General features: G+C 44.0%; 1 protein-coding gene and 1 long non-coding RNA gene across 2 annotated transcripts in view; one reads left to right on the top strand and one right to left on the bottom strand.

The window, feature by feature from the left end:
• The window catches only part of CLM (CXADR like membrane protein), a 124,494-nt gene extending 101,546 nt beyond the window's left edge, over nt 1-22,948 (top strand). The window contains exons 3-7 of the mRNA XM_011732146.2: nt 7,291-7,492; nt 8,179-8,346; nt 8,814-8,936; nt 17,784-17,925; nt 19,181-22,948. Coding sequence (XP_011730448.1) covers nt 7,291-7,492; nt 8,179-8,346; nt 8,814-8,936; nt 17,784-17,925; nt 19,181-19,481 — 936 coding nt within the window. The 3' untranslated portion in view covers nt 19,482-22,948. The remainder of the gene's footprint in view (nt 1-7,290; nt 7,493-8,178; nt 8,347-8,813; nt 8,937-17,783; nt 17,926-19,180) is intronic.
• Nucleotides 1-25,129, bottom strand: part of LOC139357612 (uncharacterized) — a 35,544-nt gene that overhangs the window by 6,279 nt on the left and 4,136 nt on the right. Inside the window, exon 2 of the long non-coding RNA XR_011611133.1 lies at nt 7,303-7,433. This is a non-coding gene — a long non-coding RNA (uncharacterized lncRNA). The remainder of the gene's footprint in view (nt 1-7,302; nt 7,434-25,129) is intronic.

The following is a 25,129-nucleotide window of genomic DNA, read 5'->3' as shown; positions in this document are numbered from 1 at the left end:
TTAGGAAACAGATTTTCAGCCCGGAGAGTTTTGCTACATAAATGTGTGGAATTGTGGCAGGCCATTTCTCCCTAACAATCAAACAGACGGGCCTGCATGACAGTCACACAGACAGGCATGCATAGCACTCCAGTTACACAGACGAATTTCCACAGCACTGCCTTAACACTGAGCAAATAATTAAACCTAGGGAAATTGGTGCCCAGACATCAAAGCTAGAAATGAAACATGGTCAGTAGGAGACTTGCATAGGCTTCTTCCTATCCTGGAGCAAGTCAAAATAATGGAGACAATCTCACTTTCCTAGTGCCAGAAGCCGTCTTAGGTTGACGAAATCTGAGACAAGTCAAGGTAACAGAGGCAGTTGTCTGAATAGATTTATTGGAAAGTCTAAGGCAGCTCTTCAGACCAAGCAGTAAATGAAATAAGATAGAAATAATCACTCCAGCTGGGCACGGTGGCTCGCCTGTAATCCCAGCACTTTGGGAGACTGAGGTGGGCAGATCACTTGAGGTCAGGGGTTTGAGACCAGCCTGGCCAACCTGGCGAAACCCCGTCTCTTCTAAAACTACAAAAATTAGCTGGACGTGGTGGCATGTGCCTGTAGTCCCAGTTACACAGGAGGCTGAGGCACGAGAATCGCTTAAACGCAGGAAGCAAAGGTTGCAGTGAGCCAAGATAGCGCCACTGCACTCCAGCCTGGGTAACAGAATGAGACTCTGTCTCAAAAAAAAAAGAAAAAGAAAAAGAAAAAAAGAAAGAATCATTCCAGTACCACAGTAGATAGGCCTTGAAGATACTGGGACCCTCACAGCTTAATTGAACTTAGCAAGCATTTTTTTTGACCTCTGACCTTCTAGTTGAAACAAAATTAGTTACTTACTGACTTAGGCAAATGCTATACTGCACACAGGCACATAACCCCAACCTATATAAGCACTAAGAAAATGGTACACTTTTGAGTTGGTCCGGTGGAATTATCTCCAGCATTCTCTCTGTATCTGGTTACAGTGATAAATTCCCTTCTTTCCTAGTTTGTCTGCTTCTCGTTATTGGGCCATGAGCTCTTTCCGGGAACAGAATGATTAGTATTCTTTGGGTACTGGGCCGAACAATTTTTAAAACCTTAGGGGCCTTCTTGAACCCAGAACCGGGTTAATAAAAATGATAACGCTACACTTGAGTGCTTACTATCTCATTCCCACAAAAATCCTATGAAGTAACGCAGCCCCCATTTATAGTCCAGGATCTTAAGGCTTAGAAAGGATAAGTGATCAGAGCCAGGAACACAGCTGTCGGTGGAGAGGCTTCCGTTTGGAGATCATTTGACTTCCCAGACAGCAATCCCAATCACTGCGGCCTGGCAGAGTTTTTTTTCTTTTTCTTTTTCTTTTTTTTTTTTTTTTTTTTGAGATGGCGTCTTGCTCTTTTGCCAGGCTGGAGTGCAGTGACACAATCTGGGCTCTTGGTAACCTCCACCTCCTGAGTACCTGGGAGTACAGGTGCACGCCACCATGCCCAGCTAATTTTTTTTTTTTTTTTTTTTGTATTTTAGTAGAGACGGGGTTTCACAATGTTGGCCAGGCTGGTCTCGATCTCCTGACCTCGTGATCCACCCGCCTTGGCCTCCCAAAGTGCTGGGATTACAGGCGTAAGCCACCACGCCCGGCCTAGCGTTTTTTCAAAATCTGTATCACGACCAATTAGTGGATCCTAAATGATAAGAAATTTTGTTTTTGTTTTTGAGACAGAGTTTCGCTCTTGTTGCCCAGGCTGGAGTGCAATGGCGCAATCTTGGATCACTGCAACCTCTGCCTCCTGGGTTCTCCTGCCTAAGCCTCCTGAGTAGCTGGGATTAGAGGCATGCACCACCATGCCCGGCTAATTTTGTATTTTTAATAGAGACGGGTTTCTCCATATTGGTCAAGCTGGTCTCGACCTCAGGTGATCTGCCCGCCTCAGTCTCCCAAAGTGCTGGGATTACAGCCGTGAGCCACCGCGCCCAGCCTTGTTTTTTCTTTTCTTTTTTTTTTTGAGATGGAGTCTTACTCTGTCACCCAGGCTGGAGTGCAGTGGCGCGATATCAGCTCACTGCAAGCTCCACTTCCTGGGTTCACGCCATTCTCCTGCCTCAGCCTCCCAAGTAACTGGGACTACAGGTGCCCGCCACCACACTCGGCTAATTTTTTTTTTTATTTTTTAGTAGAGACAGGGTTTCGCTGTGTTAGCCAGGATGGTCTCAATCTCCTGACCTCTTGATCCGCCCACCTCAGCCTCCCAAAGTGCTGGGATTACAGGTGTGAGCCACTGTGCCTGATCATTTTGTTTTCTTTTAACACAGACTAGACAATATCAGAGCATACTGCACATATACTCATGAAACTTATGTTTCAGTTATATATGTATATGCTGTGTCATTAAGAAAAAGATGGGTTTTCGTTGTTTTTTTTGACTGAAGCAGTGGCATGATCTTGGCTCACTGCAAACTTTGTCTCCTGGGCTCAAGCAATTCTCCTGCCTCAGTCATCTGAGTAGCTGGGACTACAGGCGTGCGCCACCACGCCCGGCTAATTTTTGTAATTTTAGTAGAGACAGGGTTTCACCATGTTGGCCAGGCTAGTCTGGAACTCCTGACCTCAAGTGATCTGCCTGCCTTGGCCTCCCAAAGTGCTGGGATTACAGGCATGAGCCCTGGGACAGAAAAATGTATTTCTTAATGTGAGTCTGTTGAAAACAGTTTTAAAGTGCTTGCTGTACTGTTCTGGCAGTCCAAAGCAGCCTGGTTCTACTTTGGACCACAGCTACTAAGATTCTTCAAATTCAAATATACATTTCAAGACAAAGGCATCTCTGGATGCTAACCCAAATACTAAAATAAACAAGCAGCTGGGCGCGATGCCTCATGCCTGGAATCCTAGCACTTTGGGAAGTTGAGGCAGGTGGATCACCTGAGGTCAGGATTTCGAGACCAGCCTGACCAATATGGTAAAACCCCGTCTCTACTAAAAATGCAAAATTAGCTGGTGTGACGGTGCATGCCTGTAATCCCAGCTACTTGGGAGGCTGAGACAGGAGAATCGCGTGAACCCAGGAGGCGGAGGTTGCAGTGAGTGGAGACTATGGCACTGCACTCCAGCCTGGGCAACAAGAATGAAACTCCATCTCAAAAATAAGTAAATAAAATAAAATAAACAAGAAAGAAATTCCAAAGTCCTCAGGCCAAAAAGGTCATCTACCTCTCAAAGCCCACAAAACCCCGAAGTTCCTAAAAATTACCCAGTGCTTCACTGTTTTCTAGGTTTTGCCTCTCTTCATTCTCCTAGAAAATACAAACTGACTTCATTGTAGGTGATTATGCATCTGGGGGAAATACGGACAAATCAGAAAAGAAAGAGAAACATTAATAGAGCACCTATTAAGTGTTCCAAGCTTACTTGCCTTATCTCCAGGTGTTTAAGTCCCCCTTACTTTCAGTCTTTGAATGGAGACAAACTCTAGAGCTTCCAGTTTTTTCCTGTTGTTAATGCATTTCCTTCTTTTCCAACTATCCCAGCAATTCTGCATTACTAAGGCAGCTCTACCACCTGCCAAGAAACCTACCCTTCCAGCCGGGCACGGTGGCACATGCCTGTAATCCCAGCTACTCAGGAGGCTGAGGCAGGAGAATCATTTGAACCCGGGAGGCGGAGGTTGTGATGAGCCAAGATCACACCATTGCACTCCAGCCTGGACAAAAAGAGTGAAATGCCATCTCAAAAAAAAAAAAAAGAAAGAAAAAAGAAAAGAAACCTACCCTTCCTATGGAGTACAACAGGATGTTGGGCCAACACCCCACAAACATTTGTTTTGTTTTGTTTTGAGACAGTCTCACTCCATCCCTAGGCTGGAGTGCCATGGTGTGATCTCAGCTCACTGGAACCTCTGCCTCCCAGGTTCCAGCGATTCTTCTGCCTCAGCCTCTTTAGTAGCTGGGACTACAGGCGTGTGCCACCACACCCAGTTCATTTTTGTATTTTTAGCAGAGATAAGGTTTCACCATGTTGGCCAGGATGGTCTCGATCTCTTGACCTCGTGATCCACACGCCTTGGCCTCCCAAAGTACGGGGATTACAGGTGTGAGCCACTGCACCCAGCCACAAACATTTATTTATTTCATATTTTTTTTTGAGACAGAGTCTTGTTATGTTGCTGGAGTGCAGTGGCATAATCTGCACTCACTGCAATCTCCGCCTCCCAGGTTCAAGTGATTCTGCTGTCTCAGCCTCCTGAGTAGCTGGGATTACAGGCACACACCACCACACCTAATTTTTTTCTTTTTTTTCTCTTCTTTTTTTTTTTTTGAGACAAGAGTTTCGCTCTTGTTGCCCAGGCTGGAGTGCAATGCCACGATCTTGGCTCAATGCAACCTCCATCTCCCGGGTTCAAGTGATTCTCCTGCCTCAGCCTCCCCAGTAGCTGGGATTACAGGCATGTGCCACCATGCCCGGCTAATTTTGTATTTTTAGTAGAGACAGGGTTTCACCACGTTGGTTGGGCTGGTCTCAAACCCCCGACTTCAGGTGATCTGTCCGCCTCAGCCTCTCAAAGGACTGGGATTACAGGTGTGAGCCACCGTGCCAGGCCACCTAATTTTTGTATTTTTTAGTAGAGACGGGGTTTCACCATGTTGGCCAGGCTGGTCTCGAACTCCTGACCTCAAGTGATCTGCCTGCCTTGGCTTCCCAAATGCTGAAATTACAGGTGTGAGCCACCACACCCAGTTACATTTTTTCTTTTTAAATTTTATTTTTTGAGACAGGGTCTCATTCTGTCACCCAGGCCAGAGTGCAGTGGTGCAGTCTCGGCTCACTGTAACCTCAGCCTCCTGGGCTCAAGCAAACCACCAGCCTTGGTCTCCCAGAGTGCTTGGATTACAGGGGTGAGCCACCGCGTCTGGCCCCCACAAACATTTAGAACGAGTACCACATCCAGGAGAAGGGCTGTGATCCTAGCTCTTCCCTGTCTGTGCCTAAAGCAGAGGGCTTTCCCTTGAGTGCTAGGAACCTCATGGAATTATCTGCAATATGTGATTTTTTTCTGGGTCAGAGTTCATAGGTTTTATCTAATTGAGAGAACCTTCTCAGGGAAGGATCTGAGGAGCTGCGGAGCATCAAGTGATCGAGGGCAGGGTCGAGGACTTGAGTGAAATGATTTGGAACAACTGCAGCTGAAATGTGCCTGGGAGACGCCCATATGCTTGCATGCCTTTTTTAGTGCCCTTCTGTGTATCTGGAATGCTCCCTCCAGGCCTTTTCTCCTTGCCTCTCAAAGCTTAGCTCAAATGCTACCAACTTTTCTGGGACACTCTCCTTGATACTATTTCAAAGAAATCATTTCTTTTTCTCTGTTTATGTCTTTCCTTGTTAATCTCACTTGATTATAAATCACTTGAACCAAAGAAGAGATTTGCTGGCCGGGCGCCGTGGCTCACACCCGTAATTCCAGCACTTTGGGAAGCTGAGGAGGATGGATCACCTGAGGTCAGGAGTTTGAGACCAGCCTGACCAAAATGGTGAAACCCCGTCTCTACTACAATAAAAAAGTAGGGCCAGGCGCAGTGGCTCACGCCTGTAATCCCAGCACTTTGGGAGGCTGAGGCAGGCAGATCATCTGAGGTCAGGAGTTCAAGACCAGCCTGGCCAACAAGGTGAAACCCCAGCTCTACTAAAAATACAAAAATGAGCAGGGCGTGGTGGCATGCATCTGTAATCCCAGCTACTCAGGAGGCTGAGGCAGAATTGCTTGAACCCAGCAGGCAGAAGTTGCAGTGAGCCAGGATCGCACCATTGTACTCCAGACTGGGCGACAAGAGTGAGACTCCGTCTAAAAAAAAAAAAAAAAAAAAAAAAAAAAAAAAAAATATATATATATATATATATATATATATATATATATATATATGTCCGGCTTAGTGAAATAGGGCAAATGAAGCAATCAGGTATGCATTTATCTCATGTGTGCAGAGGGGTAACTGTGAGTTCTGTCCGTCCTTTGTCCACAAGCAGTCTCCTTGTGGGCAAATTGTGCAGGAGTACTGTAAGCTTTTTTTTTTTTTTTAATCTTTGTAGCTATCTTATTTGTTATTCAGGAACAGAATGGAAGGCAGGCCAGGCGTGGTGGCTCATGCCTGTAATCCCAGCACTTTGGGAAGCCAAAGTGGGGTGGATCACTTGAAGTCAGGAGTTCAAGACCAGCCTGGCCAATATGGTAAAACCCTGTCTCTACCAAGAATACAAAAGTTAGCCGGGCATGGTGGTGTACACCTGTAATCCCAGCTCCTCAGGAGGCTGAGGCAGGAGAACTGCTTGAACCCGGGAAGCGGAGGTTACAGTGACCCAAGATTACGCCACTGCACTCCAGCCTGGGCAACAGAGCGAGACTTTGTCTCAAAAATAAATAAATAAATAAAACCAAGTAAACAGTCCTGTCTCATAGAAGTCTCTCAAATACTTTAAAAAAACAAAAACAAAAACAGAACAGGAGGCAGGTTTGCCAGGCACAGTTCCAAGCTTGACCTTCCCTTTGGCTTCCCGAGGGGTCCTGAGGTTTATTTTCCTTTCACAAGTCTATGCCTAATATACGCGTAGCTCTACACTTGCACATTTTCCTCCTTTCCTTGACTTAGCTATGTGAACTTCAGTATGTAACTCAAACTTAAAATTCCTTACCTGTAAGACGGAGTGGTTCTGAGCATTTAATATTAGTTTATAACTAAAAATGCTTCACAAATATGAAGTGTTACTATTTTTGGAAGGAGAGGCAAGGCCTAGGCAAAAGTACTGTACTTTTAACTTTTATTTAGAACAGAGGTCTTGTCGGTGGCTCACGCCTGTAATCCCAACACTTTGGGAGGCCGAGGTGGGCAGATCACAAGGTCAGGAGATCGAGACCATCCTGGCTAACACAGTGAAACCCTGTCTCTACTAAAAATACAAAAAAATCAGCCGGGCGTGGTGGTGGGAACCTGTAGTCCCAGCTACTCAAGAGGCTGAGGCAGGAGAATGGCATGAACCCAGGAGGCAGAGCTTGCAGTGAGCTGAGATCGTGCCACTGCACGCCAGCCTGGGCGACAGAGTGAGACTCCGTCTCAAAAAAAATAAGAATAAAAAAAGAACAGAGGTCTCTTGGACTCTTAGTCCCAGGCTTGGCTATTTTGTGCCACTGGGAGTACTCCCTTTCCTCTTCTTCACACCATCAGGAAAGGCAGGCCGAGAGTTACACTGCTTGACTCTGCCTCGGTCTATCCCACAGGTGATCACTTACTCCAGTCGTCATGTCTACAATAACTTGACTGAGGAACAGAAGGGCCGAGTGGCCTTTGCTTCCAATTTCCTGGCAGGAGACGCCTCCTTGCAGATTGAACCTCTGAAGCCCAGTGATGAGGGCCGGTACACCTGTAAGGTTAAGAATTCAGGGCGCTACGTGTGGAGCCATGTCATCTTAAAAGTCTTAGGTAAGATAGCATGCCAAAGTGAATGTCTACAGCTTATTTCTAAGGTATCTAAGAGGGATAGTCATATGCATCACGGTGGTACAAAAGTTCATGTTCAGTACTTTGTATTATACATTCAGAAGTCACCTCGTCCAGTTCCCTGGGAAGAAAGGTGTATCTTCTGTATTATAGCCATAATAAAAAATGAAAATATAAGAGCAATTTTCCATAGTTGTCCATTACAAAACATAAATATTCTCTAATATTTAAGTGGGATCTTCATATTTAAGTCTCTCAGATATGATTCAAATTCACTTCTGTTTTTTGACAGCAAGAGCTACTAAGTTCTACTTAATTGCTTCCAAATTAATACACTGCTGTATCAGCAAAACCATGCTCAACTTTCCTAAAATGTCCAATAATAATGTGTCTTCTTTGAGAAGTAATGAGGCAGCCTCTTACCCAAAAATTACAACAGCACCACTGGAGTTGGGGGTATGTGTGCTTAGGGGATGGAGGTGGATGTTTTTCTGGGGGTAGTGTAAAACATGGCTAGTTGAATCCCCACTCAAAAGTTGACCAAAACGGATGGCTGGAGAAGCAACTCAATAGGACATAATTTTTCCATTGAATCTGGTTTTTCCATTGAATCTGGTGTTTGGGGATCTTTGAATCGTTACACTTTTGCTTGGTGGTGTTGTTGCCAGTGAGACCATCCAAGCCCAAGTGTGAGCTGGAAGGAGAGCTGACAGAAGGAAGTGACCTGACTTTGCAGTGTGAGTCATCCTCTGGCACAGAGCCCATTGTGTATTACTGGCAGCGAATCCGGGAGAAGGAGGGAGAGGATGAACGTCTGCCTCCCAAATCTAGGATTGGTAAGTCATCTTCCTACCAATCTACTGAGCCAACAAAACAGTCCTCTATCCAAGAGCTCTAAATCAGCTTTGTCAGCATTTCACTATGTGACCTGAAATACCCTGCTGAACCTCCTGAACATCCATTTTTAAAATCCATTAACTAGAACAGAAAATCTGCCTTTCCTTTCCTCAAATGACATGTAAAAGCAGTAAAAGAGATTAGAAGAAATGTACTACATACATCCACTGTATCTAAATATTATGTTTAGTATCCCTTAAATGGTCACAATCTTTTGTAACTTTTGAGGATGTGCTGCAACTTAAAAAAAATGTTTATCTTTATTCTCATGTTCCCATAGCGTATCTTTTCCATCATTTCATTCTTATCAAATAGTATTACAGAATCTCAGGTCAGTGACAAAGTAAAAAATAAATACAGATACCATCACTAAAGGGATTTACAGTCATTCTTTCTGCTTGTGCAGACTACAACCACCCTGGGCGAGTTCTGCTGCAGAATCTTACCATGTCCTCCTCTGGACTCTACCAGTGCACAGCAGGCAACGAAGCTGGGAAGGAAAGCTGTGTGGTACGAGTAACTGTACAGTGTAAGCATCCAAAGAGGTTTTAGTTTCATTTTTTTGTTTGTTTTGCATTGTAGATCAATGTTAAGACATTCTAATCATGAGTAAGAGTAAGGTTAAGGTCAAAATCTTTATCTCCAGAAGGATATGGCTATCACCAAAAGAAATTCAGTAGTTCCACTTAACAATTGACTGGTCAGGCACAGTGGCTCATGCCTGTAATCCCAGCACTTTGGGAGGCCCAAGTGGGCAGATCTGTTGAGGTCAGGAGTTCGAGACCAGCCTGGCCAACATGGTGAAACCCCGTTTCTACTAAAATACAAAAATTAGCTGGGTATGGTGGTGGGCGCCTATAATCTCAGCTACTCAGGAGGTTGAGGCAGGAAAATCGCCTGAACCTGGGAGGCGGAGGTTGCAGTGAGCCAAGATCATGCCACTGCACTCCAGTCTGGGCGACAGATCGAGACTGCCTCTCAAAAAAAAAAAAAAAAAACCAGCCAGGCGTGGCGGCTCACGCCTGTAATCCCAGCACTTTGGGAAGCCGAGGCAGGCGGATCACAAGGTCAGGAGTTTAAGACCAGCCTGACCAACATGGTGAAACCCCATCTCTACTAAAAGATACAAAAAATTAGCCGAGTGTGGTGGCGCACACCTGTAATCCCAGCTACTCGGGAGGCTGAGGCAGGAGAATCACTTTAACCTGAGACGCGGAGGTTGCAGTGAGCCGAGATGGTGCCATTGCACTCCAGCCTGGACATCCAACAAAAAGAAAAAACAAAACAAAACAAAACAAAACACCAGTTGACTGTATTTACAAATACGTGAATTAACCAGCTCCCTAAAGAAATTCACTATATCTAGGAGAGTTATAAACACCATTCCTAAAAACAAAAACAAACAAAACCGCCAAGCTAGTTATATGCCACCTACGATTCTAGGCAAGCAGATAAGATTTCTCCTCTCCACAGAGTATTCATGAGTCCATACATGCATGTGCACGTGCCCACACACGTGTGTACACGTGTTATAATCAAGCATTTGATTTGCCTCAAGTACAGATGAGAGATAGTAGCAGGTGACTCAAGACCTTTAGCTGTGGATTCAGATAACTGCCTAGATTTCAATCACAGCTATCACTAACTCTGTAGTACCTTAGGCATATTTTCCAATCTATAAAGGAGAATAATAGTTAACTATCTCATAGAGTTTTTCTTTTTCTTTTTTTTTTTCTGGAGACAGGGTCTTGCTCTGTCGCCCACGCTGGAGTGCAGTGGCGCAATCTTGGCTCACTGCAGCCTCTGCCTCCCGGGTTCAAGTGACTCTCCTGCCTCCACCTCCCGAGTAGCTGGAATTACAGGCACATGCCACCACACCTGGCTAATTTTTGTATTTTTGTAGAGACAGGGTTTCGCCATGTTGGCCAGGCTGGTCTCGAACTCCTGGACTTAGGCGATCCACCCTTCTTCACCTCCCAGAGTGCTGGGATTACAGGCATGCGCAATGGCACCTGGCCTCTTAGAGTTTTTCTGAAAAGTTAATAAATGAACACATTTATTTACAACTGCCTAGGAACAGAGCTTGACATACAGTGGGTATTTGATAACATTAGCTATTATTATTATTTCTCCTTAATCAATGTAGTAACTTTAGACTTCTGAACAGAATCCTACAGCCACAAGCCATGCTTGCAGTGTTAACATTTATTTGGCGCAATAAATAGTATGCCAGGCTTATAATCTAGAGATTGAGTCTTGAAAAAAGACAGGATAAACCAAGTTGAAAGATAAAAGGAGGCAAGGCGTGGGTATTAATCTTTGTTAAATTGTCTTCATAACATCTTTGTTAAATTGTCTCTAATTTCTCAAATGCTCTTTGTCTCTAATTTCTCAAAAATTTTCCTAGCCTCCACCCTCTTTTTTTTTTTTTTTTGAGACGGAGTCTCACTCTGTCACCCAGGCTGGAATGCAATGGCGTGGTATTGGCTCACTGCCACCTCCACCTCCCAGGTTCAAGCGATTCTCCAGTTTCAGCCTCCCGAGTAGCTGGGACTACAGGCACATGCCACCACACCTGGCTAATTCTTGTATTTTTAGTAGAGACGGGGTTTCACTATGTTGGCCATGCTGGTCTTGAACTACTGACCTCATGAGTCACCTACCTCGGCCTCCCAAAGTGCTGGGATTACAGGCATGAGACACTACACCCAGCACCCCCTTATTAATAAATTAAATAAAACCTTTGTCAGAATCAATATTTTACTGTTTTCAAAGTTATAATTCAACATTCTGTGCCCATTTTGGTTTAGCTGTTTTTTCAATGATTTGAAAGAGTTCTTTATTATGTATTTATATACTCTGCTTATTAGATTTTGCACTCTGGTGGTTTAAAAAATATATCTATGTAATTATTTGCTACTTCTCCCTTCAAGAGGTATACCTTTGTCCAGGTGCAGTGGCTCACACCTGTAATCCCAACACTTTCGGAGGCCAAGGTGGGCAGATAACTTGAAGTCAGGAGTTCGAGACCAGGCTGACCAACATGGTGAAACCCCATCTCTACTAAAAACAGAAGATTAGCTGGGCGTGGTGGCACATGCCTGTAATCCCAGCTACTTGGGAGGCTGAGGCAGGAGAATCGCTTGAACCCAGGAGGTGGAGGTTGCAGTGAGCCTAGATTGCACCGCTGCACTCCAGGCTGGGCAACAAGAGCGAAACTCCATCTTCAAAAAAAAAAAAAAAAAAGAGGTACACCTTCATTCTCCCCTTGAGTATGATCTGAACTTAGTGACACATTTCTGATTAATATAATACAGCAGAAGTGATGGTATGCTGCAAAAGCACTGCAGCTCGCTTTCTTAGATGTTAGATCTCTTAGATCTCAGATCACTCAGATCCTCTCCTAGATCACTCACTTTATGGGAAACCAGCTGCTTTAAGAGCCTTATATAGAGGTCCACTTTTTTTGTTTTGTTGTTTTGTTTTGTTTTTTTCAGACGGAGTCTCACTCTTTCACCCAGGCTGGAGTGCAGTGGCGCGATCTCGGCTCACTGCAAGCTCCGCCTCCTGGGTTCACACCATTCTCCTGCCTCAGCCTCCCGAGTAGCTGGGACTACAGGCACCCACCACCACGCCCGGCTAATTTTTTGTATTTTTAGTAGAGACGGGGTTTCACCATGTTAGCCAGGATAGTCTGGATCTCCTGACCCTGTGATCCGCCCACCTCAGCCTCCCAAAGTGCTAGGATTATAGGTGTGAGCCACCGCGCCCAGCCAGAGGCCCACGTTTTATGTTTTATTTTAAGCAAGGAAACTGAGGCCTCCAGCCAACAGCCATGGGAATGAGCCAATTCAGAGGCAGATCATCCAACACCAGTCAAGCCTAGGAACAGGGCTTGACACATTGTGGGTGTTCAGTAACACTAGCTATTATTATTATTAACAGCTTGCTGGATTAGACATCGAGCTACAAAGTTGCAGACTATAATTCCTGAGGTCATCTGTTTAACTGGTAGAGAAATTATTTCCATCTCTACTAGACAGAGATCTACAAGTTGCCCTTACAGAGTTGTATATTACTAAGCTCTGTACTTCTTTTATCTATTTCCAAGTTTCAGATAACTTTTCTTAAAAACACAACAGTCAGGCCAGGCGTGATGGCTCACACCTGTAATCCCAGCACTTTGGCGGGTCGAGGCGGGTGGATCATGAGGTCAGGAGTTCAAGACCAGCCTGGCCAGCATGGTGAAACCCCATCTTTACTAAAAATACAAAAAATTAGCTGGGCATGGTGGCGTGCGCCTGTAATCCCAGCTACTCGGGAGGCTGAGGTAGGAGAATCACTTGACCCCAGGAGGCAGAGGTTGCAATGAGCTGAGATCAGGCCCCTGCACTCCAGCCTAGGTGACAGAGAGAGACTCCGTCTCAAAAACAAAACAAAACAAAAGTAACACGCAGTTTTCGGGAAAAGAAATAAAAAATGGTCAATAAACATAAAGAGGCCCCCCAAAATCCTTTTTTTCCCCACTAGGTTGAGAAAAAAAATCACCCTTTTAATTTTTTTTTTTTTTTTTTTTTTTTTGAGATGGAGTCTCGCTGTGTCTCCCAGGCTGGAGTGCAGTGGCGTGATCTCGGCTCACTGCAAGCTCCGCCTCCCGGGTTCACGCCATTCTCCCGCCTCAGCCTCCCAAGTAGCTGAGACTACAGGCGCCCGCCACCACGCCCGGCTAGTTTTTTGTATTTTTAGTAGAGACGGGGTTTCACCATGTTAGCCAGGATAGTCTCGATCTCCTGACCTCGTGATCCACCCGCCTCGGCCTCCCAAAGTGCTGGGATTACAGGCTTGAGCCACCGCGCCCGGCCCACCCTTTTAATTTTAAGCTATCAGTTTAGTAAATATAAAAACTGTAGAATCGATATTAGAAAGGTTATGAGGAAACATGTTCTTTTACATTTTTGACTAACATTGGGAGCACAATTTAGCTTTATCTATAGATTTCTGAGGGGTAAAATACATTAAAGTAAAACTTATACAAAGGAGGATAAGAGTACAACTTGATAGATTTTCTTTTTTCCTTTTTTTTTTTGAGATGGGAGTTTCGCTCTTGTTGCCCAGGCTGGAGTGCAATGGCACAATCTGGGCTCACCGCAACCTTCACCTTCCAGGTTCAAGTGATTCTTCTGCCTCAGCCTTCCGAGTAGTGCTTGCGCCACTACGCCCAGCTAATTTTGTATTTTTAGTAGAGATGGGGTTTTTCCATGTTGGTCAGGCTGGTCTTGAACTCCTGACCTCAGGTGATCTGCCCACCTCAGCCTCCCAAAGTGCGGGGATTACAGGTGTGAGCCATAGCGCCCGGCCGGTAACTTGATAGATTTTCAAAAGCAAAGGTAACTGTGTAACCAGTATCATGATTAAGAACCTGTTTCTGGCCAGGCACGGTGGCTCATGCCTGTAATCCCAGCACTCTGGGAGGCCAAGCTGGGCGCATCACATGAGGTCAGGAGTTTGAGACCAGCCTGACCAACATGCCAAAACCCCAGCTCTACTAAAAATACAAAACTTAGCCGGGCAAGGTGGTGCACACCTGTAATCCCAGCTACTCGGGAGGCTGAGGTAGGAAAATCACTTGAATCTGGGAGACAGAAGTTGCAGTGAGCCAAGATTGTGCCACTGCATTCCAGCCTGGGCAACACAGTGAGACTCTGCCTCAAAAAAAAGAACCTGTTTCTAACTCCTGCTACCTCTCCATAATCCAGGTTTCTAACTTTATGGATTACTTTTCCTATCTCAAAACTTTAAATAAATGGAATCATTCCATTGTGTCTGGTTTCTTTCATTCCCTATTATATTTTTGAGACTCATCATTGTTGTTGCCTATAGCTACAGTATGTTATTTTTCATTGTTTTAGAGTATTTCATTGTATAACTATACAATTAGTCATTCATTTTATTTCAGATGCAAAAGTGCATTCCATTTTATCCAGCAATATTTCTGTGAATTTATCTTTTAGATACATGCCCCAAGTGTCCAAATACATATGGAAAATAATGATATATATATATTTTTTCTTTTTTTTTTTTTGAGACGGAGTTTCACTCTTGTTGCACAGGCTGGAGTGCAATGGTGCGATCTTGGCTCACTGCAACCTCCGCCTCCCAGGTTCAAGAGCTTCTCCTGCCTCAGCCTCTTGAGCAGCTGGGATTACAGGCCCGCGCCCCACGCCCAGCTGATTTTTGTATTTTCAGTAGAGACAGGGTCTTGCCATGTTGGCCAGGCTGGTCTCGAACTCCTGGCATCAAGTGATCCATCCGCCGCAGCTTCCCAAAGTGCTGGGATTACAGGCATGAGCCACAGCACCCAGAGATATATTATTTTCAATTGTGAAAAATTGAAAGCGACCTAAATTTCCATTAACAGATAATCCATCTAGATTATATGTCCTGGAGCTGGGGCAGTGGGGAAAACAGCATTCTCTATTTGAAATTACTCAGGTAAAATAACTCCATTCCTTTGAGACCTTAAATAAAAATATCCAAAGTCCAATTTCTTTAAAAAATAAAATTTTGGCTGGGCATGTGACTCACGACTGTAACTCCAACGTGCTTTGATGGAGGCGGGTGGACCACCTGAGGTCAGGAGTTTGAGACCAGCCTGACCAACATGGAGAAATCCCGTCTCTACTAAAAATACAAAATTAGCCAGGCATGGTGGCGCATGCCTGTAATCCCAGCTATTTGGAAGGCTGAGGCAGGAGAATCGCTTGAACCTGGGAGGCAGAGGTTGCGGCGAGCCAAGATCATGCCATTGCACTCCAGCCTGGGCAACAAGAGCGAAACTCCGCCTTAAAATTAAATAAATAATTATATCATTTTGTTTTAATAAGAATAAATAGGCTGGATGCAGCGGTTCACACATGAAATCCCAGCACTTTGGGAGGCCAAGGCAGGTGGATCACCTGAGGTTAGGAGTTTGAAACCAGCCTGGCTGACATGGTGAAACCCTGTCTCTACTAAAAGTATAATAATTAGCTGGCCATGGTGGTGCACGCCTGTAATCCCAGCTACTCAGGAAACTGAGGCAGGAAAATCACTTGAATCCGGGATGCGGAACTTGCAGTGAGCCGAGATCGCGCCACTGCACTCTAGCCTGGGCAACAAGAGCGAAACTCCGTTTCAAAAAAAAAAAAAAAGAATAAATAGCAAATTCTGTTGGTTATACTTCCAAAATATAGGCAACATCCATGTACTTGTTTCTATATACGTTACTTTCATCCTAGCCTAAGCCATCATCATCTTTAGCCTGCACTATTATAAGCCTCCTAGCCAATGTCCCTGCTTTCTTTCCTACTTCTCCACTATTTATTTTCCCTAGAGCAGCCATGGTGTACTGTCTCAGATACAATTTGGATTGTGTTACTCTTTTATTCCTCACACATTAAAATCTTTGCCATGGCCTATGTGGGCTGGTCCTTTCCTGTCTCTGTGACCTCATCTCCCTCTACTCTTCCTTGCTCACTATGCTCCAGACCCACTCACATTAATTGTACTTGTTATTTTCTGCCTGGAATGCGCTGTCCCTGGATAATCACAAGATCACCCATTATATCATGTATGCCACAACTCAAATGTCACCTCCTCAAAGTCTTGATTACCCAAACTTAAGTGGTATCCCTCCATAACCCCTCTAAAATTCACTCATCCAATTTTGCCTTCATGGAATTTATCCATTATCTGAAATTATCTTTATTTACTTGTTTATCTGTTTTCCCCTTCTGGAATGAAAACTCCACAAACGCAAAAAGTTGCTGGTCTTCAACAATGCCTACAACTGTGCCTGGCTCAGGGTAGGCACTGAAATAAATATTTGGTATATGAAAGAGTGTGTATTACTAAACTACAAATCGTATTTACCTTAACTTCTGAAATTCTAGGATCCAATGTCAAATTCCACAGAGTCTAACATTATAGGTTATATTCCTTTTTTAAAAATCAACTTTTATTCTACTCAAAAAAAATTTTTTTTTTTTTTTGAGACAGAGTCTTGCTGGAGTGCAGTAGCATGATTTCAGCTCACTACCACCTCTGCCTCCCAGGTTCAAGCGATTCTTCTGCCTCAGCCTCCCGAGTAGCTGGGATTATAGGCTTGTGCCACGATGCCCAAATAATTTTTGTATTTTTAGTAGAGACGCGGTTTTGCCGTGTTGGCCAGGCCAGTCTCGAACTCCTGACCTCAAGTGATCCGCCCACATCAGCCTCCCGAAGTGCTGGGATTACAGGCGTGAGGCACTGTGCCTGGCCAAAAAATTTTTCTTACATTCCCTTTTATATGACTGGTGGGAGAAAACAGGGTAAGTCGGCAGAGCCAGAGGAATGCCCAAATGCTATCCTATTAAGGCTGACAAATCTTCAGACATGATACGATTACTCTCCTAGCCCAGTTTTATCATCTGAACCCACCCAGACTTACTCACTAAAGCATGGCCACTTGGTCAGGCACGCTGGCTCACTCCTGTAATCCCAACATTTTGGGAGGCGAGAGGCGGGCGGATCACGAGGTCAGGAGACCGAGACCAACTTGGCTAACACGGTGAAACCCCATCTCTACCCAAAATAGAAAAAAATTAGCCGGGCGTGGTGGTGGGCGCCTGTAGTCCCAGCTACTTGGGAGGTTGAGGCAGGAGAATGGAGTGAGCCCGGGAAGCGGAGCTTGTAGTGCGCTGAGATCGAGTCACTCACTTCAGCCTGGGGGACAGAGTGAGGCTCCGTCTCAAAAAACAAACAAACAAAAAACAAACAAAAAAACAAAAAAAAAACCTGGTCACTTGCTGGCGAAGTCTGTGTGATTCAGTAACTACAACAGCAAATATATCAAGAGGGCTGGTCATACAATAATAGAGGGTAATGCAGTACTATTCAGGAAGATAAAGACCTGGAGGCCGGCGCGGTGGCTCACGCCTGTAATCTCAGCACTTTGGGAGGCTGAGGCGGGCAGATCACCTGAGGTAGGGAGTTTGCGACCAGCCTGACCAACATAGAGAAACATCGTCTCTACTAAAAATACAAAACTAGCCAGGTGGTGCATGCCTGTAATCCCAGCTACTCAAGAGGTTGAGGCAGGAGAATCACTTGAATCTAGGAGGTGGAGGTTGCGGTGAGCCGAGATCGCGCCAAGCCACGATAGTGCCATTGCATCCCAGCCTGGGCAACAAGACCAAAACTCTGTCTCAGAAAAAAAAAAAAAAAAAAAAAAAAAAGACCTGGAAATACTCATTCTGTCCAGAGCTTATGTTTTTTTTTTTGGTTTTTTTTTTTTTGAGTTCATGTATTTCCTAGCTTATGTTTGGTTTTACTTGTGCTTTTGCTTCTGAGAAAATAGATGTACAAAGCATCGGCATGGTTGCAGGAGCAGTGACAGGCATAGTGGCTGGAGCCCTGCTGATTTTCCTCTTGGTGTGGCTGCTAATCCGAAGGAAAGACAAAGAAAGATATGAGGAAGAAGAGAGACCTAATGAAATTCGGTAAACTTCTCAAATCCCTACTTTTACGGGGCTTCTGTTTTAGGGCCAGCACTATAGTGACCAGTCAACATAAATGTTCCCAGTTTTCTCTTAACCATAAATCTGTTAAAAGGATTATCCTGGTAGGTAAGAAGTTCCAGTCTAGGGAGAGAATGTATGGTTTACCTGGACTTTGTTGTGAAACTGTCTTACCCTCAACAAACACTTAAAAGTTAAATTAGGCTGGGCGTGTGTGGTAGCTCATGCCTGTAATCCCAGCAATTTGGGAGGCCGAGGCGGGAGGATTATTTGAGGCCAGGAGTTTGAAACCAGCCTGGTCAACATAGACTCCATCTTTACAAAAGAAAAAAAAAAAAAAAAAAGGCCAGGCGTAGTGGCTCACGGCTGTAATCCCAGCACTTTGGGAAGCTGAGGCGGGTGGATCACGAGGTCACGAGATCGAGACCATCCTGGCTAACAGGGTGAAACCCCATCTCTACTAAAAATACAAAAAATTAGCCGGGCGTGGTGGTGGGCTCCTGTAGTCCCAGCTACTCGGGAGGCTGAGGCAGGAGAATGGCATGAACTTGGGAGGCAGAGCTTGCAGTGAGCTGAGATCACGCCACTGCACTCCAGCCTGGGCTAAAAAAAGCAAGATTCCATCTCAAAAACATAAAAAATAATAATAATAAAATAACCAGGCATGGTGGCCCATGCCTGTGGTCCCAGCTACTCGAGAGGCTGAGATAGGAGGATGACTTTAGCCCAGGAGTTTGAGGGCACAGTGAGCCATGATTGCACCTCTGTACTCCAGCCTGGGTGACAAAGCAAGAGCATGTCTCAGAGAAAAAAAAAAAACAAAAGTATGTGTGTGTATATTTATGTGTGTAAAACAGTTCAACTTACTTTACTTCTGATTCACTTCTACTCATAATGGGCATACAATGAAGAATGGGCATACCTATCCTATAGGCCATGAAAGGGTTTATACAGACAAACCGTGAATCAGAAGGAGTGCTGTCTAGACCATCTCAATGGTAAGATCCTATCCTCCCAGTATAATAGAGTTGACCTGTAGGCTAACAAGATATACACTTGCGTGAGCCAAGCATTAAGTCTTAAGATACGAGGAAGTATCTATGTCTCTAAATGGTTGCCTTCTGATGGTATTATCTGAGGTTTACAGCTTAGGAAACCTCAGAAGGAAGCAATCATAGTGGAAGCAATCACAGATCTGCCAGTGTTAAAGTTTATCTTTGCTGTTTTTTCTCTTCAGAGAAGATGCTGAAGCTCCGAAAGCCCGTCTTGTGAAACCCAGCTCCTCTTCCTCAGGCTCTCGGAGCTCACGCTCTGGTTCTTCCTCCACTCGCTCCACAGCAAATAGTGCCTCACGCAGCCAGCGGACACTGTCAACTGATGCAGCACCCCAGCCAGGGCTGGCCACCCAGGCATACAGCCTAGTGGGGCCAGAGGTGAGAGGTTCTGAACCAAAGAAAGTCCACCATACTACCATGACCAAAGCAGAAACCACACCCAGCATGATCCCCAGCCAGAGCAGAGCCTTCCAAACGGTCTGAATTAGAATGAACTTGACTCCCACACTTTCCTAGGAGTCAGGGTCTCTGGACTCTTCTCGTCTTTGGAGCTCAAGTCACCAGCCACACCCCTCGAACCAGATGAGAGGTCATTTAAGTAGCAGTGAGCATTGCACAGAAGAGATTCAGATAAGCACTTTTCTTATATGATACCAAACAAGCAAAAGGATGTAAGCTGATTCATCTCCAAAAAGGCATCTCATTGTGCCTTTAGACCAGAGTAAGGGAAAGCAGGAGTCCAAATCTATTTGTTGACCAGGACCTGTGGTGAGAAGGTTGGGGAAAGGTGAGGTGAATATACCTAAAACTTTTCACGTGGGATATTTTGTATCAGTGCTTTGATTCACAACTTACAAGAGGAAATGGGAGGCTGTTTGTAAATTTTCTATGCATTTCTGCAAACTTACTGGATTACTGCAATTATTCAGACAGTCAAGCAGAACCCACAGCCTTATTACACCTGTCTGCACCATGTACTGAACTAACCACTTCTAAGAAACTCCAAAAAAGGAAACATGTGTCTTCCATTCTGACTTAACTTCATTTGTCCTAAAGTTCGGATATTAATTTCAAGGGGAGTTGTAATAGTGGGAGATGGAGAAGAGTGAATGAGTTTCTCCCACTCTATACTAATCTCACTACTTGTATTGAGCCCAAAATAACCGAAAGGAGACGAAAATTTATGACAAAGGATTGTGAAGAGCTTTCCATCTTCAAGATGTTATGAGGATTGGTGACAAACATTAGAAATATATAATGGAGCAACTGTGGATTTTCCCTCAAATCAAATGCCTCTAAGGACTTTCCTGCTAGATATTTCTGGAAGGAGAAAATACAACATGTCATTTATCAACGTCCTTAGAAAAGATTCTTCCAGAGAAAAAGGGATCTAGGAATGCTGAAAGAGTAACCAACATACCATTATAGTCTATTCTTTCTGAGAACATGTGAAACCAGAATTGCAAGACTGGGTGGACTAGAAAGGGAGATTAGATCAAACTTATCTTAATATGTCAAGGAAGGTAGCTGGGCATGGTGCCAGGCACCTGTAGGAAAATCCAGCAGGTGGAGGTTGCAGTGAGACAAGATTGTGCCATTGCACTCCAGCCTGGGTGACAGAGCGAGACTCCATCTCCAAAAAAAAAAAAAAAAAAAAGTCAAGGAAGGATAAAAGGAAGTTCAGTATTGTACCACACTTGGAACTTCCTCTATTTCTTCCATTTTAGAAGGATGTGAACCTGGAACTTTTGATGATTCTAAGCCTTAAATTATCAAAAAGATCAGGGATTGCCAATGCTTCTAATGGCACTGCAAGTATATATCATAATCATTCCCTCCTAAAAGTGATGAGAGAAATTCAGTATTTTCCCAGGCTCAGCCTCCAGAAGTCTAGCTCTGGGCTGGAAGAAAAGGGAACTAATATTTAGGGAAGAGATGAGAATAATTAGTGGGTGGCAGGAGAGGGCAGCGCTAGTGCCTGCCAACATTTTAGTTGTCAGTATCTTGGAAAGAATTAGCAAAAATAATTCACCAGGACAGCTGCTCAAGAGATGATGAATGGGAGAAGAAAGATGTTTGAGAAATAAAGAAAACAGCAGCCTCCAATACAGTAACTTGCCTTTTTAATAGTTTTGACTACCCTTGATACCTATAGCACAAATGCTGGACCTGAATCAGCCCTTCAAGGACCCTAGCACAAATGTCAACTGATCACCACTGGGAGAGTAGAAAACTTTTTTTTTTTTTTTGAGACGAAGTGTCACTCTGTCGCCCAGGCTGAAGTGCAGTGACACCATCTCCACTTACTACAGCCTCTGCCTCTCGGGTTCAAGCGATTCTCCTGGCTGGTCCTCCCGAGTAGCTGGGATTACAGGTGCCTGCCATCACACCCAGCTAATTTTTGTAGTTCTAGTAGAGACAGGGTTTCTCCATGTTGGCCAGGCTGGTCTTAAGCTCCTGACCTCAAGTGACCTGCCCACCCTTGGCCTCCCAAAGAGCTGGGATTACAGGTGTGAGCCACTGCACCTGGCCCAGAATACTTTTTTTTTTTTTTTGAGATGGAGTCTTGCTCTCATCATGCAGGCTGAAGTGCAGTGGCGCATCTCAGCTCACTGTGACCTCCACCTTCCGGGTTCAAGCGATTCTCCTTCCTCAGCCCCCCGAGTAGCTGGGATTATAGGCGTGCGCCACCACGTATGGCTAATTTTTGTATTTTTAGTAGAGATGGGGTTTCGCCATGCTGACCAGGCTGGTGTCAAACTCCTGACCTCAGGTGATCCACCCGCCTTGGCCTCACAAAGTGCTAGGATTACAGGTGTGAGCCACAGCGCCCAGCCCAGAATACTTTTTAAAAGAACAGCAGGTTAGAGGAAAGAAAAAAATTAATGCTGAATGTGGTGATGAAAGCATGTTTCTAAAATGGGAAGCTGATGCTTAAAGAGGAAAGGCTAATCTGGGATTTTGCCCCATTTCTCTGGTTTTTCACTCCTATATTTAATTCTCACAATCGTGTCATCACATAGTGCAAAAAACAAAATTCTTGTAAAGTCCCCAGGAGTCTATCCTTGGGTGAAAGTTTTAACCTGAGTGTCTTCCTCTAAAAAAGGTGGGAAATGAGACATTGAGGAATTAACATATAAATGTCTACTATGGGTTTAAGAGGACTGGCGTATTTGGAATGCTTCTTATACTAACACTGTCTCATTGTAAAATATAAAACCCCTCACTCTGACTACATTTTTATTCCTCTGGTAGTGTGGTATCCAGGCAACATATCACTTCTGCTATGTAATTCTGAGAATTCTCATTTCTAGAGTACCTGAGCCAAACAAATACACTATGGAGGCTGCAGCTGTATCATCACTAGCAATTTGCTCTTATCATTATTTACTACCTTTGAACCTAAGATTTCCTGCCTATGCTTTTGAAAGCAAAAATCAGTCTCCTTTGCATGAAAAAGAGCCTTAGATTTTTAAACGTTAATTACCAGAAAGCTAAAATACCAGTTGACTACCCAAATTATTTTGGAAATCTATCCATAATGGAAGTCTACAACAAACGAATAAAACAGATTACACTAAGAGCTGAGAAATTCAAAGGAATTGAAGATTCTGAGAGATAAACTGTTCAAGTCTTAGCAATGATATTGCACTTCTCTTTGACAGGTTCTGGGCTTAAGTTAGAGGCCCTACTGGTTCCAAACCATATTCCACTGATTTTGCAAGTAAAATAAATTTGATTCTGAAATAGGAAACAAACAAAAAAAGGAGAAATAACTAAATAGTAGAAGAAAAACTGTAGGAAGAAGATGCAGATGGAATGATGTGGACGTTGAGTAACCATGTCAATAAAATATATAAACCAAACTTAAATTTGTGAAATAAGGAAGTTGGTACCTTTGTTGTTACAGTGTATAAAAACAATTTCAGAACTGCTGTTGCAAAAAGACATATATAGTTTTGCTTCCTTCTGGTGTTAAGCTGTTTATATTTCAGTTTCAGTTTTAACTTCTAAGTTGCCTTGTAATTGGGACTGTGTTTGAGCATCACAAAAACCAAATATTTATTATGGATGCATCTGTATCAGCAATTAAAAAATAAACAAGTAAAAGTGATACTGTAGGAGAAGCTGAAGCTCATATAACGTGGACTGGAAATTTGTTTATCAGCTTGCTGCCAACAGAAGAACAGAAGAACTCAGACTGAATATGATCTATTATTTATCAATTTCAGTCACAAATTTACCAAGTACTTTTTTCTCTCAAAGGGCAAGATGCTAGGTATAAGTTGCACAGGGGACACCAAGAGAGTTGCTGTCCTTAAGGACTTTATCAAAATTAATGAAATAATAATTACTAAGCAAGTATTTTGTGCCTAGGTGAAGTGCCAACAGAGATGCACACACTAAGGGGTTCAACTAAATCTGAAAAGTACACACTAAGAAATTCAAATACATCTGGAAAATGCTTCACAGAGGTCATTGTAAAATAACAGCGATAATAGTAATCATCACTTACTGAGCCACCGTGTGCTGGTCACGCTAAGTACATTATACATTTTGTCTCAATTTCATACTCACATCAACCCTATAAGGAAATATTTGTATTCACATTATACAAGTGAGAAATGTAAGGCTCAAAGAGGTTAAGTCAGTAGTAGAGCCAGGATTTATTTTTACTTTTATTTTTATTTTGAGAGTCTCACTCAGTCGCCCAGGCTGGAGTGCAGTGGCATGATCTCAGTTCACTGCAAGCTCCGCCTCCCGAGTTCACGCCATTCTCCTGCCTCAGCCTCCCAAGTAGATGAGACTACAGGTGCCCACCACCACACTCGGCTATTTTTTTGTATTTTTAGTAGAGACGGGGTTTTACCCTGTTAGCCAGGATGGTCTTGATTTCCTGACCTCATGATCTGGTTTAGGATTACAGGCGTGAGCCACCACACCAGGCCCTAGAGCCAAGATTTAAACCCAGCCACTGTTAGTATACTCCATCAGAACTGACAGATCCTGATTAATCACCATCTTCCCACCTGAAATCCTCAAAACTTTACACTCAACTATAGGCTTTCTCTTCTCTTTGCTTTCTTCCTTGCCCTAAACCTTTTCACCATACTTGGGACACACTTAGCTCACTCACACAAGTCCAAATCCTTTAGTTTTCCCTTGTTCTGCAAAACAGGGTACAATTTCCAACTTTATAATTCCCTGATTTGTCTTCAAATGCTAATGATGGGCTTAGATCATGCAATTTTTGTTGACTGTTACGCACAGAGTATTTTGAGCACATCACGATTAAATCTGTTGAATCATCTGAGAGGCAAAAAGATAAGGTGCATTGAAACTATAAAATAATAGGTACAGTTGATTCTTCAAAGATGATAGTCATATCAATTTATTTAAACTGTAGGCTGGGGGTCATGGCTCATGCCTGTAATTCCAGCACTTTGGGAGGCTGAGGTGAGTGGATCACTTGAGGTCAAGAGTTCAAGACCAGCCTGGTCAAGATGGTGAAACCCCCATCTCTACTAAAAATACAAAAATTAGCCGGGCGTGGTGGCATATGGAAGCAAATAATTGTAAACATAATTACTAAATATGGGGTCTTTGAACTGTATAGTTTTTTTTTTTTTTTTTTTTTTGAGACAGAGTCTCACTCTGCCGCCAGGCTGGAGTGCAGTGGTGTGATATCGGCTCACTGCAGCCTCCGCCTCCCAGGTTCAAGCGATTCTCCTGTCTCGGCCTCCCGAGTAGGTGGGACTAGAGGTGTGTGCCACCATACCCAGCTAATTTTTGTATTTTTAGTAGAGACAGGGTTTCAGCATGTTGGCCAGGATAGTCTCCATCTCTTGACCTCGTGATCCTCCCACCTTGGCTTCCCAAAGTGCTGGGATTACAGGCGTGAGTCACCGCGCCCAGCCAAAAAAAAATCTTAAAAATTAAGGTGCTGTGATAAAAATTTCAACTTTAAAAAATTAAAATAGGCTGGGTGTGGTGGCTCATGCCTATAATCTCAGCACTTTGGAAGGCTGAAGTGGGTGGATCACGAGGTCAGGAGTTAGAGACCAGACTGACCAACATGGTGGAAACCCATCTCTACTAAAAATGCAAAATTAGCCAGGCGTGGTGGTGTG

This window comes from Macaca nemestrina, chromosome 12, assembly GCF_043159975.1.
Source record: "Macaca nemestrina isolate mMacNem1 chromosome 12, mMacNem.hap1, whole genome shotgun sequence".
Taxonomy (NCBI): domain Eukaryota; kingdom Metazoa; phylum Chordata; class Mammalia; order Primates; family Cercopithecidae; genus Macaca; species Macaca nemestrina.
The sequence above is the reverse complement of the archived record's forward strand: the minus strand, read 5'-3'. Positions and strand labels throughout refer to the sequence as shown.